The 14,457-nt window shown below is 39.8% G+C and overlaps 1 protein-coding gene across 1 annotated transcript in view; it reads left to right on the forward strand.

The window, feature by feature from the left end:
• LOC147722600 (glutamate decarboxylase 1-like) overlaps positions 1–14,457 on the forward strand; it is a 1,148,213-nt gene that overhangs the window by 500,430 nt on the left and 633,326 nt on the right. Inside the window, exons 3-4 of the mRNA XM_086965127.1 lie at positions 7,543–7,785; positions 10,531–10,621. Coding sequence (XP_086821253.1) covers positions 7,543–7,785; positions 10,531–10,621 — 334 coding nt within the window. The remainder of the gene's footprint in view (positions 1–7,542; positions 7,786–10,530; positions 10,622–14,457) is intronic.

Below are 14,457 nucleotides of genomic sequence, written 5' to 3' on the forward strand. Positions count from 1 at the left end.
CATAGTCAAACGTTTGTGATAGCAAATTATGAAGTAATGGTTCAAGTACTTACTTGCTGAAGAGGGTGCAGTATGTGCAGAACTCGAAAGCTAAGATTCAATTTCTAACTGTATGCACATGTGTCTGTGCTGTAGTTATGCTGAAATCCACACTTATTGTGTTATTTAAGCAACACACTACAAAACATCTTCGCAATATTCGAGTGCAATCAATATAACATACATTATATTGAGACTGTAGTCAAAGATAAAATATACTTCAAGCTATGGGCGCAGTTACACCCTTACTGTGTGGCTATCCCGACTCTAATATCAAAGAAATTCAACAAAGTTCTTTATTCTCCTGTCCAGTGAAAGTCTGATTAACCTCACTCAAATGCTAGCGCTTAGCTTAAAGTACTGAAACATGTACACACTTGAAATAAGGGGATATAGAGCAATTCATAGACCAGTTGGTGACTCATATATGGCAAACAACAACTTGAAGTTTTAGCCGTTAGTACTGGAATTGCATGTGTTAACTGCTAAACTACAGCATATGTGATGCAAACAATAAATGAAACAAACACAAAAATTGGCGTGATACCCTCAGAGAACTGCTGTTTGCTTAATCTGCATGTCAGCAGGTTAGTACCAGAGACCCAATGAGTTCTCTGTGTGCTGCTAGTTGTTTGTTACCTAAATACAAGGCAATTCCAAGAATTGAACGAGGATGGCCCACTCACGTAATGTGACAAGCTTCATCATTTGCCACCTCGCCTTTGCAAATGTTTTCCACAAAATTATGGCTCTGCTATATTTGCACGATATATCATCTGCTGCATAATCTGACAAATTTAACTAAGAAATTGTTTGTAGCTCCAACTGATCAAAAGTTACAAAAAAATGTGATATGTAGCTGCGAAGTGGAGAGCCCTTTGCAAAGGTTGACTGGTCACCTGTCTCACTGCTGCATTTGCATATTATACTGGTCCTAATGAGGCAAAATCTTGCAGAGACTGTTAGTATGTGTACAAATGTAAAAATTATGAAGTATCAGAAAATATACCACATTATGCTACAGCCATTATTTTGCTGCATACTTTAGTCAACTCTGGGACAACATTTTGTCCTCCATTGCTGCATAATGTCAGTGGCTCCAAAGCAGGCAAACATGTTAAAAGTGATTGTGCATGAAGCAGAGAGACTGTGAAATTTGCAAACGTAGTTTGGTGTGTGTGCAAATCCTGCATTGCAGATCGCTGGTGAGTTGCACTACTACTGCTGAAACAAGGCCAATAGAGGTACCAACGGGTGAGGCGGACTGGCCTTAATGGTCCTGTGACCTCAGTGACAGAGTTACTGTTTCTCTAGGGTGTGTTGCTTCGTATGTCTGCCTGCAAGACTGGAGGTGAATGTCAAAATGGCTTTCAAACGGCCTTCAAGGTTAACCCCCACTTCCCTGCCACCGCTGGGGTCCACCTCCTGGCGCTAAGAGAGTCTAACATGGGAATGTGCTTGCACAGGAGAGTGGTCTGGTGGATTGGTCATGAAGGTTGAACCTGGTACCGTAGTTTCCAATTCATCAGCTCTGGCCATAGTTCCACATCCTCTCACCGGCTTAACACCATGCTGCCCCACTGAGAGAAACTCACACTGCCTTCAGTAACAACCCAAATGTGCCCCGCTATAAACACCTATGTGCGACTCAATTCAAATTATGCACTGGGCAAGACTAATATGCTACCTGAAAATAAAAAAAATCATAAAATCCTGGAACCAGCAAACACTCATGTGGAATACAAGATTGAGTAAGCAGAAACAACATGGTTATTAAAACGCTTTTATACTAATTTTTCAAACATAAATGAGTGTTTTTGCCTAAAAAGATAAGGACGTGACTACGGGGACAGAATAGGGTCCTGTTTTATTGTCAATTTCTTAAATCCTTACAGAACATAAGCAGTATGGTTTTAAAAGACCACATCCCTGAACAGAGAGCTGCTGTACGTATTTTATAAACTAAAATAAGGAAAACAGTTGATAAGGATCACATTAAATGATTTCCACACTACTACTCTACTCATCAACCAGGTATTGCAGTGCCTCCAGGAATGGTCCACTTCCCTACTCAGGGAAAACAATGTTGTTCAAAGAAAGACAAGAAAAGTAAAGTAGTGCTTCACTGGCAAACCATGTAAAGTGGCACTAATGTACAACCACTCTGTCGTGCTTTAGTTCATTATTTAGTTATTTTTCATATTTTGAACCTTTTTTTCTCTCTGTCCTGACGCTGCACTTTGGAATAGAAAAATGTCAGAAAAAGATTATATTTCCAGCAAAAGTGTTTCTTTCTTTTTTGGATCCATTTCACGGGGAAATAAATGACGGAAAGGAGGGGAAAGAGAGGGTAAGAGCCATTTCTTGAAGTCACGGTTTTCATTTAGCAAGTGAGGTGGAGCGAGACAGAAAAAGAGGGAATAGGAGGAAGAGGAAGAATTAGAAGGTGAGGAGGGGCAGAAGACCATTGCAGAGTAGGGGAAGTGGACACTGTCCTTGTCTTTTCTGGGCAAGAAGGAAGAGACAGAGTCCTTTTCCTTCTCTGCCCACCCCACCCGTCCCCTACCAGCCACGAATGGGCGAGCCTTATCTATTAGCCTTGGATTTTCTGCCAGTCTTGACGCATTTTTAAAATAAAAGAAGTTGAGGAAAGGATCCCATTAAATTGAAAAAGTAGGGGTGCACTGTGTCCTGTCAATCCCGCCCACTTGTATTGGAAACACCTACTCTTACAGTTCGTTCTTCTCTGACTTTTAATGATTTCCTTCACTCTTGAAGCACCACTTTCTGTCCAACGTATTCCAGAGCAGCTTTCTGCTTCTTTACAATATTGTGCTACATGGTTGTTGTGCTTTTCAAATTGTTTTTGATGCATGTCATTGACTCTGTGTTCCTCCTAGCTATGGTACCATTGAATGTATTTGACAAAACACATGCATACATACACACTGAAGAAAATAAATCAATTAATAAATAAACCAACGTTTCACCACCAAACTCCAGTTATCCTGATGTGTGGGTGTGCTCCATGTGTTCTCCTTTTTAGGTCTGGCTTTAGCCAAGACATTTTTACTTTAAAAAAACAAATAAACATGTATATACGTATCTGAAGGTGCTTTCTGTAAGCTGTCTTCGTTGATTCGTCTGCTGTGTGTATTCACATTTTGTTTCCACCCACTACAGTATACAGCATGGGGCAGAGTGTCAGCCCACTTCAGCCACTGGATGACTTTACCTAGAGTGACTGCATGTTGCTCTTTCACAAGGAGTACTTCTGCACACAAAGACGTCCTCTTTAGTGCAAGCATGTTTGTGTTTGTTTTATTAATTTGATGTTGCCTTTGTGTTTAGAGTCCGATCTTATAGCAGGACATCTTCAACCAGCTGTTCCATGTTGATCACAGGACACATTCATACTATACCAGTTCCTGTCTATCTATCTACTTTTGCAACCCTATTCGCCTGTCTATCCAGCCATAGTTGCAACACTCTCATCGCAAATCTATCTATCAATCTATCTATCAATATCTCTCTCTCTCTCTCTATCCATCTATCTATCTATCTATCTATCTATCTATCTATCTATCTATCTATCTATCTATCTATCTATCTATCTATCTATCTATCTATCTATCTATCTATCTATCTATCTATCTATCTATCTATCTATCTATCTTTCTGTCTATCTGTTTGTTTATCTAGCCAGCTATCTATCTATTTATATATCTATGCAACACTTCCCATCTTTGCAACCCTTTCTGTCATTGCAAGCATCTCTATCGATCTGTCTTTGCAAGCCTATATACTAATCTCTTTGCAATCCTATATATTTGCAGGAAAGTGTTATAATAATATTAGAAAAAAAATAGCAAAAGCAAGAGGCCAATGTCAAACCAATTGACTGTTGTGGGTGTGGTGTTAACCAAGACCTTTTGATTTTACTGCATTGTGTATAACATAGTTACTTATAGGGTTTGCAGGCGTTATCCATTAGTCTGTTGTGTCTTCCACATGTTTCTTCCAGCCACTGCAGCAAGTATCATAGCGCAATGGGTTAGCACACTTCAGCCACTGACTGACTTCACTTTGAGTTAAAACATGCTGGCCTTTCACAAGAATCCCATTCACAAACAAAGTAGTCCACTTAAGTGTCAGAGACTATAATTGTAATGTGGGCTTTTTTGGAACCCCCAAAATAGTTTTTCCTCTAGTCAATGATGATTTTTTTTTAGATTGAGGATGGCCCAAACAAAAAGGTTTTGCACAAAAAATGACTTATAAAAGAAGTATTGCCAAAGCCAAAAGGCTGCGGTTCAAAGCCAGATTGATTGATTTTGCAAGTGCTTGATTAGATCTGTCTTGATAGCACACCTGGCTCCAGCCCTTATGTGATCAACAGGAAAAGAGCTATAGAGAGAGGGCTGCAGTTTCCTTCCCACAGGGAGATTACTTCTGAGTAAAGCCTTCAATTGAACATAAGATGTGTGCTTCTGCTGAAAAGGAGTTTTTGTATTGCAAAGATTGCACTCAATGCTGTAGGCCTGAGTTGGTAACGGTATCAAGCCCATGATCAAGGCTATAATCCTGATTGTTTCACTTGAAAAATACATGTCTGATTCCATAGTCCTGGCCTGTTTATTACAAACACTCATGACAAAAGCAGTGTGCCTTACATCATAAGCTTATGCTAAAACCAATAGGTCTTTAAGGGTGAATTATTATTAGGCCACGCTAGAGCCTGTACACAGGGATTTACATGGGATCTCATAGATTAGAGATGCTGGCATTAGTTTTTGTTCTGGTTTCAACCTCTGAGAATCATTGGGATAGAAGGTTTACCTTGAATAGTGCTTTTATGTGGCTTTGCAGCTGCAGGTTTGTACGTTTGTAACTGTATGAATTATAAGCCCGATGACTTGGGGGAAAGTTTAAACTCAATACATTAGGCTTTGGTTATGGTGACAACTTAAAGGCAATGACAAAGGCTATAGACCTGATTGGTTAAAGTTTTGTCAGATGCCATGGGTCTTATCTACTTATTATAAAAAGGTAAAAACAAAAGGAGTAGATTTAGCTTATTCGCCGTGAAAAGTGTAAGTTAACCACTTGGCTGCTAGGCGTTTTCCCGTCCTGCGCTGCAGATGATTGATTTTCATTGTTTTATGACGAGCTGGCCTTGTCATCCGCGCACGGCAGGTAAGCGCCATGACGAGGCCAGCTCGTCATTAGCCTCGAAGGGGTTAAAGCACATAGGCCTTTAACCATGGATTGTCATGACACTGTATTACAGCACATACACTGACATTGTTTCTGATTAAATCTTACAGATGACAGTTCTAAGCAAGTATTTAGTGTTGCTTACAGGGACTGGGAACCAAAACCGGCCCTGGCAAAGTGCTTGGCCGGCCCCCCACCCCCCAGGGGGAGTTGGGGGTGCGACCGCGCTCTTTGCCAGGGCCGGTTTTTGGACGATTTTGTTACAGGGCCTTTTTTACAGCAATGCTGCAAAAACTGCCCTGTAACAAAAAACGGCCCCCAGGTGCCCAAAACCGGCCCCCACCCTTGCGGCGCACCGGGGGATTGCCCGGTGCCCGCAACGGCCAGTCTAGGCCTTTTTGCTTACCCCCTCTGACAAATCCAGAAGTCGACTATTTGCAATGTTATAATTACAATAATTCTTCTAAGTCCTACATAGAAGTTGTATTTTGTTTTGTTGCCAAATGTAATTGTTGACATCTCTGTAATTTTATGACTTTGTGGCCGAGGTTGCCTTGCGGCAATGCTTATGCTTAATGCAGTATTCTTGAAGTTGGTTAAGATGACAAGCCAATGATAAAAGGCTATAGGCCTGGTTGCAAACTGCAAAAAGTTAAAACAAGTGCCATTGATCTGATAATTTTTTAATGAAAAGTAATTATGAAGGCAGTAAGGTTGACTTATTTATAGTGCAACATATCTATGAAAACTAATAGATTTTGAACGGTGAATTGTTACTACACTGTGGGCATCTGTCATAGATATCACAAAGGTTTTCGTGCTGGTTATCCCTTTTGACAAACTTTTGGGGGTTTTCACCCTGATAATCCTTCCTAGATCAGCGTAGGAGGAAATTTATAATTTTTTTCCAAATGTAATTTTGAACATATTTGTAATTTCATGTGTTATTATATCGGTTTGTGTGCATTAAAGCACTTTTTTAAATCTGGGCTGTCAGCTTTAGCAGTCTTTCAAGCTCTTGTGATCAATTTTTTTATAAAGAAATATATTCATATATATTTGTACATCAATGGCTTTTGGGACAGTCCTCTTCGGTCAAGGGTCCAATGGAGTATTATTCTTGTTCTGCTTCCACCAATAGCAGGGTATAGAATGAGGCAAGGGGCAGCACACTAAGCTATTTGCTCCATTGCCTGGTGACTTATGGTATTTTTCCTAATCGCAAGTACACATCAATCTGAAAAGGAATTTACTGGAGTGGCAGGGGCAGTAGACATGTCTTTGGTTTTCCATTTTGTCCAGTTTTAGGTCCCTGTTCATTTATTTACTTCTCTTTTTTCATTTTTATTTTTATTTTTATTTTTTAGATCTACAGTGGTTCCTTTGACAGCTCTACTGGACCACTCACTGCTCATTTCATCTGCAGTAAACTGCAGCCCATGCAGCCACTCCCTCTAAATTGGGTGGCCCTCTTTGAATGTTTATGGCCATAGTATATCATTTGCATCCATTACAAAATGGCCAAAATGTTGTCTCCATATGGTGGCCAAGTTAGAACTCTAAATCAATGATTACTCTGCTCAGTACATTTCAAGAGGGCCAACCATCGGTGTGTTATTGTTTCAAAAAACCTTGCAAATGCTCGATGAGTGTTTTTTTGTTGTTTTGTTTTGTGGATGGGTGAACGAATAAATGGGTCTTCGAGTAGATGAATACATTAATGTAATTGTGAGTGGCACTGCGCATATTTTGTGAGTTATTGAAGGCCTAAACTCTCCAGTGGCGGAAGAGGAACTTTCTGTTAAAAGCATTACCTTTTGGCAGTATTACTGCTGGTCTGCCTAAGTCTCTACACCCCTTTGTCAATAATTTGCCCTTCAAACAGATTGGAAGTGGAATCCTTGCTTAGTAACTCTGCTGCCATATTACACTGGACTGTTCCATTTTTTTCTGCACTCACTTTCTGTGATGGTAGGCGCAGTCTGTGGCTCTGGTGCCAAACTCCCACCTTCCTTGTGACACTCTGCCCCAGAGACACCTAGTCTGAACCCACCCTTTCTAACTGGCCATAATGTGATTGAAACCAAAGAGTGCAGAAGAATTCTTTTTGTTATTTTGTTTTATTTTAAACATTACTTCTTCAGAGGAAATCTCTCCTGAGCTTTCAGAAGGACTATCATTAAAAAAGTGCCTAAAAAATAACCGCATGTAATTTGACCTGATCTGAAGCATGACATTTCCAATAAAATTGATTTAATGCTTTCACTCTCTTTTCTTCTTTTAAAGAGTTGCTGCCTTCACGGAATGGGGAAAAAAACACCGAAGAGTTCCTGCTTGAGGTGGTGGATATCCTTTTAAGTTACATTAAGAAAACTTACGATGGGAATTCTAAAGTTTTGGACTTTCATCACCCTCACCAGCTACTTGAAGGTTTGGAAGGGTTTAGTTTGGAGCTACCGGATCAACCAGAATCGCTGGAGCAAATACTTGTTGATTGCAGAGATACCCTAAAATATGGAGTAAAAACAGGTAACTACGAAACCTATGAATCATTAGATGACTCACCTTATGAAGGACATTTTTAATAAATGAAAACAATATGTGATAGATACATGTTCATGGTTAGCAGCTGGTCACTCCAGTCTGCTTGTGGGTTATACAACTTAGCACCCATGCCTCTAATTATACAGAAAAGAGGGAAAGGAACATGCCCACGCCTGTTTGCTTTATTGTCCTGCCACTGAACCTAGAATGAAGCAAAACAGCAGTTAGCAGTAGCACCAGCATTCTAAATAGTCTCTGATTGACGGAGGCCATTACAATATTAATTATAAGCTGCTCACAATGCACAACTCAAAACTACTTTTGCCGTTATGTTTATATGATCACATGCTTCAAGGAAACCGAACATGTTACCTGAAAATACATTGTACTGTTGTAAAATTAAATTGTGTATGAATTGACAGTTGTATATTTACTAGAGTGTTAGGATAATCACTAAGCTCTTCATTTAGAGTTTGGAGCAGTGGGTGACAAACCATATATTGCTTATTCTCCCTCTCAGCCAATCTCTGGGTCCCACACCCCATATAGAGTTGGTGGCATGACAGGGTTTTGGATCCATTTTGCCATGTATGTTTCCAATAATTTGCTATAGATATACAAAAGATAAAGCATCAAGAAATGTTACTGGTTGAATTATATTTTCTGCTGAAACCAATAAAACCCAGAACCAGTTCCAGAATGCAAGTGGACTAGCTAGCGTGTTCTTTACAACACTTTAGTAGAAATTCATGTACCAGCAGATGGTTTCAGTACACGTTATTTGTAACTGGTCAACTGGAAAATCCACCAGGAAAACTAAGAACACATGCTGTGTTGATAAATTAGGTCCCTGCTCTATAGTGCATCGAGGTTTGTCACCAATCTCAACAAGCATGACTTAATCTTCAAGAGCAAGCCCATGTAAGTTTCTTGATACAGTTTTCGATTGGACACAGTTAAGAGTGTAGGCTGTTTAAGACTTTAAACAATCCTCTTTAAATAACTTGGCAAAAGATTGCAGACGTATGAGCTGACTAAACCAATTCAACCAACTAAATCACATCATCGGTTACCTCTAGTAAAGTAGTTTCGAAATTTCAAAGGTGAAGAGACAATATAACCCCAAATGAAAGTGTTGCTTAATGTTGGACCCCATATATTTATTTCTATTAAATCTATCAGTTATGAAGAGTGTGTTCACAAATTGACCCTCCCACATTACCCAGTGTACAAAACATAACCAATCAAGTGACCCCTCAGCAGGAATAATGTGTCTTATAGAATACTCGGAAAGACAAAGCCAGAAGACGTTTTTTTTGTGATGTAAGGGACTAAGCAAAGCAAGCAATGTCAAATGTTGGGACCCCAAATAACATAGTTGTATCACTTGCTACCTGAACCTATTGACCTATTCTCACACTTGTAACAATCTAGAGACAATGCCTGTTGAACTAACTGCTACTCACTTAAGATAGGTGAATAGCTACCCTTGCTATGATAACAATTATTTAGTAATCTCAAAAAGGTGCTGGTGGTCAATATATCTGAGAGAGAAAAAAGGGAAGGGGGAGTTTTTGTCATATGTTTGTAATAGTCCAAAACACCCTAAAAGTCCCTTAGTACTGCTTGTTCAAATGTGTGAACCTCAGGGGAACATCATTGCAGAGTATCTTCGAAGCAATGCTGCCTCCTAAGCCCTTTTCATGATCAACGAACACAGGTTTTTCCTAAATCTGCTCTGGAACCTCAGGTCGAGAAATTGTTAGCCAATCAATCATTTCAGTTCCAATTTACCATAACTTCTAAGAATCGGAGACTCTCAATTAGATTTAGTAATTTATTACAAAGCCAAGCACAACTGGACATACAGGCACCTCAAGGTGATGGTGTAGAAATACATCAGAACTAATACAAAGCCAAATCTATGGATGAAGTTAAGGCTGTGCAACATGCACGGGATGATTAGTTCACAAATCAGGATACAAAAGATGGCTGAGCAGACGTCAAGTTTCCCCTTCATTGGAAGTTTGTGGGTATAAAGCATTAATCTGTCCCTACACTACAATGAGTGTGACATCCCTACATAGCATTTCCCAAGGCAAGATCCATTAAGGTGTCACTGTATGAAGCCTTTCTAAGAAGTCTCTTCACATCAGATGGGTCTAGTAGCATAAAGTCAGCACACATGGAAAAAAGCAATAAAGAGGAGAAATAACGCATTTCTTCTCTTTTTGCCATCTTAAGACCAGGATATTCCTGGTCTTAAGTTCAGCGCTGCCACCTATTATCACCACCCTTGATAATAGGTGGCAGCGTCGAATTCAATTGGGTGTTGCGGTGGAACGCCTACTGCAACACTCACTGCACTTCCCTTTCACGCTAAAGTTACCGTGAAAGGATGAGTATTATCAAGGCAGCGTTAAGCCACCACGTTAAGGGGCTTAACGCTGCCTTGATAATAGGGAGCTGACCCTATCGCCACCACGTCACAAAAAGTGACGTTGTGGTGGTGATAGGGGCTTGATAACATGCCCCTGAGGATCTAATGCACACTGGAGTTGCTGGCCGAGGTCTGCACACATGTTCACCATTTTAGTAACCCAAATTCTATGAATTGTTTATCTGATTTTAAGGATGCTGACCTAACGATAGTCCGACTGTGATATAATGGAAAGCTTCAGTAATCTCTACCAATTACAATGATAATGTCTTATCTCTTTAATGATTTAGGGCACCCTCGTTTCTTTAATCAGCTTTCAACTGGCCTGGATATTGTTGGACTTGCAGGTGAATGGCTTACTTCAACTGCAAATACGAACATGTAAGTATAGATATTTATATTATATTCCCTCTCTACTGAAAACTTTTTACAAATTCAGAAACTCTCTAAGTTTGCAAACAACAGGCCACATTTAATATATTTTGGCGTAGGGCAGCGCCGCAAGCCTTCGTGCTGCGCTGTGCCACATCACAAAAACAGGACAGGAATGTGTTGTCTGTATGAGATATGGCTCATTCCCGTCCTCTTCCACAGCACTGGTGCACAAATGGCTGCCATGCGCCATTGCCGAAACCTTTGCACCATTGTGCAAAGGTGTCTGCATTGAAATCAGTTTGTTTTTGTGTGGGAGGGCCTCCCCTCAGAAAAGCAACCGTTACGCCACCCCTGGAGATGTGTAGACTTTTGCCGCATTCCCAGGTTTAGAGCTTGTTATATATTTGGGAATGTATCAAATGCCATGAGTGTTACATGGGAGCACCCAGCATAATGCCCATGCCACGCCCCTCCCTTGCAGTGTGAGACAAAGCAGGGACAGGTGCTGTGTTGCCTCACACCATATCTATGAGACCATGAAATGCCACTCACGGTGGCTTTACATGGCCTCATAGATATGGCTAAGCCCCGTTCTCTACTGGAACATCACATAAAGTGACATTACAGCAGGGCACAGGTTTTGTAAATAAGCTCCAACATTTTTTGAAAATGACAAATTACCTTCTTTTTATTGCTGTACAGCCAATATTGCATGAGAAGCCCTATTTTCGTTAGCATAACTGTGTGAAGATGGAACATTTCTAAAGTGAAATCATGCCTTACAATAGTTAAGTGGTTGTGGTAGCAACACTTGAAATGGACAATAAATAATATAGCATTCACCAGTCTTTCATGAAAAGCATAAATTCCAATTTATTTTTTAGATCCTAGGCATCCATTGCGATTTTCATTCAAAGCATTAGTTATTATTGGCAACACAGTTGCCTCAGCAAAGACACAGTGCAATGCGTATTTATTGACTCATGAGCCGGACGGCCTTTGTAGAAAAATTTCAGATTTGATCCGACCTAATGCGAGTGATTGAGTTACCTCTGCAGAAGATTTTTGTTGACTTCATTGTTGATCTAGAGCCATATTTGAGCCCACATCTACTGAATGCACGGCGGAGTAGTCCCGCTGATTCCCTGAGTGCTCTTCTCAGTTTTGTCCTGATGAAGACCCCACCGTGAGGACTGAACGAACCTTCCTTCATTGCGGTCGAAACGTTGACAACACACATCTACATCACAAACTCTGAGGACTGAGTTCTAAACAAGTGGATGTCCATCAGAGTTATGTGTATACCCAGGAACAATTGACCTGTTTTAGGCCGGAAAGGTTTATAATATGTATAGCTGATGTATGTATGTCACAAACACCTCATCCCTGTCCTCCACCCACACGTTATCACTTGATTCCCTGCCTTCCCCTCTTCTTTCTATATCAAAAGCACTGTAAATATGTATCGCACTGTGACTTTGCTGAAGCAACTGTGTTGCGAATAATAACTAATGCTTTGAATGTAAATCGCATTGGATGCCTAGGATACAGAAAATACATTATATTTATGCTTTTCATGAAAGACTGGTGAATGCTATATTATTTACTGTCCATTTCAAGTGTTGCTACTGCAACCACTTAACTATTGTACTGCAATACTGACCCAGGTCGGGTAGTTTTTTGTGGGTTACCCCCTTAATACTTATTACATAATTTCAGTAGCACTATGAATCATTTATTTAGAACCTTCTCAAGTTGGGTTTTATTACTTTGGAGTGGGTGGCAGAGAAAGATAATGGTGTAGTGTGTCCAAACAATGTGAAAACTACAGGTTCTAAAAGTTGCTTCAGTTAAATATTACTAAAATGATGTTTAAAAAACAATGCGAAAGTATAGATGATGAAAGTATAATGTGCGTCCTAGTATGGGTTGTGGAACACGGGCCTAATTAACAAAGGTAACTTAACACTTTTGAATAAGTTTACTACTTTTTGGGTATTTTCAAAATCCACATGTACATTTACTCCAAAATTGTAAATCTCATGTCTCCACCAAATTGAAGGGCCAGGGGATCACGAATTGCATTTTGTAGTGCTTTTAAATTAGTACAATAGTACTACAAAATGCAAAGGCCTATTCACAAAGGTAAGTTGCACTTTTAAAGGTAAGTTGCACTTTTGAGTAACTTACATGTGTAATTTACTCTTACACTTTTAAGTAACTTTCCAACTTTTGGCTATTCACAAAATCTGAGTGCAAAGTTAGTCAAAAGAGAAAGATTAAATTACTTATAGTAAGTTACTATAAGTTACTTTTGTGAATAGCCCTTGCAGTCTGTGAACAACCTTGTGGAGAGATGTAAGTTACACTTTTGAGGACATTTACACTCTGGTTTTGTGAAGAGCTAAAAGGTATTAAACTAACTCAAAAGTGCATATCACTCAAAAGTATAATTTACCTTTGTGAATTAGGCCTCCCGATCTCATATGCCATTTTTTGTTTGTTGTTAGCACTATGCTTTTAACAAGCATTATTGGTGAAGATAATGTAGTCTAGATTATACAAAAAGGGCAGTAAATATTTGTAAAAAAAAAACGAGGATACAAGCTATTAAGGGTTGAGTACCAAAATCACATGGATGCAAGTATACATTAGTTGAGAAGAAATCTGTGTGCAAGACGCACACCACAGTCTTTTGAAAAGAGATTTCCAGGTAGTTTAAAAACATTAGTAAAAAGTATGCTTGACTGATCCAATGTGTCTTCCTTTTTTGTTTGTAGAAAGCTGCAAGCACTTTGTGATCTACAGAAGAAAGTCCTAGAACTCACGTGAGCAACCTTAGACACTGAGAGCCTGACTTAAGGTTTGACAGATGGAGTAATGTCTATCAGGATGGTTGAGGATATTAACTCCACCATCCCAGCGGTACTCTGTCAGTCAAATTTAAGGCTGACCACCATCTTAATGGTTATCTCTGTACATAGGAAAGAACCACTTTCATGGCAGTTCCATTTAACGTCCTAAACTTTTGATGGATGTGCCCTGTCAGTTTGTAGGGCTGTTCACCAAACATTGGGGCATATTACCAAGCAATAGCGATAATTATCGCTATTGCTTGGTTAGAGACAAAAATTTACCGCTGCGCTGCGGCGATATTTACCGCAAATAAACCTTGGTAATACCATGGTTTATCGCAAATGCGATAAAAATCGCCGCAATGCATGAATATCGCTGAAAAGTCAGCGATATTCATGCATTACCGAGCTAATGCTCTTAGCCATGTTATCCACCTTCCATTGGATAACATGGCTAAGAACTGCTCAGGGCAAGTGTTAGCTTTTGGAGATATTCGCGCTTAGCACGAATATCTCCAAAAGTTGGTAATAGGAGATAGCGATGTTAGCGACTGTTTTCAGTCGCTAACATCTTGGCACGCCCACTTTGCATGTCATTAGTGATAAATATCACTGACATGCAAAGTGGGGCCCAAGATGGTCGCTATCTCCTACTAGCTGTCACTAACTGGTGTTAGCAACATCTAGGTAATAGGGAGATAATTCTATCTCCTCTTTCTTGGCTTTTAAAGCCAAAAAAGCAGAGATAAACCCCCTTGATAATATGCCTCCTTATTTTTTTTGTGCTTTTTATAAAAAAAAAAACGTTTTATTGTTTAGAGTGTAAGAAATTGGGTTTCTGGTTGGGAGGGGTGAAACTCTACGGAAGCAGCGACCACAATCCTTGTCAGGGTGAAGTCAAACTAAAACCCGAAATTAACCTATGCTCAACCCTCTGTTAGCTTATGCAGAGCAGTTAGCAGCCGCGGCCCGTGCAGGTAAGAGCGG

Source organism: Lissotriton vulgaris, chromosome 4_1 (genome assembly GCF_964263255.1).
Source record: "Lissotriton vulgaris chromosome 4_1, aLisVul1.2, whole genome shotgun sequence".
Lineage (NCBI taxonomy): Eukaryota > Metazoa > Chordata > Amphibia > Caudata > Salamandridae > Lissotriton > Lissotriton vulgaris.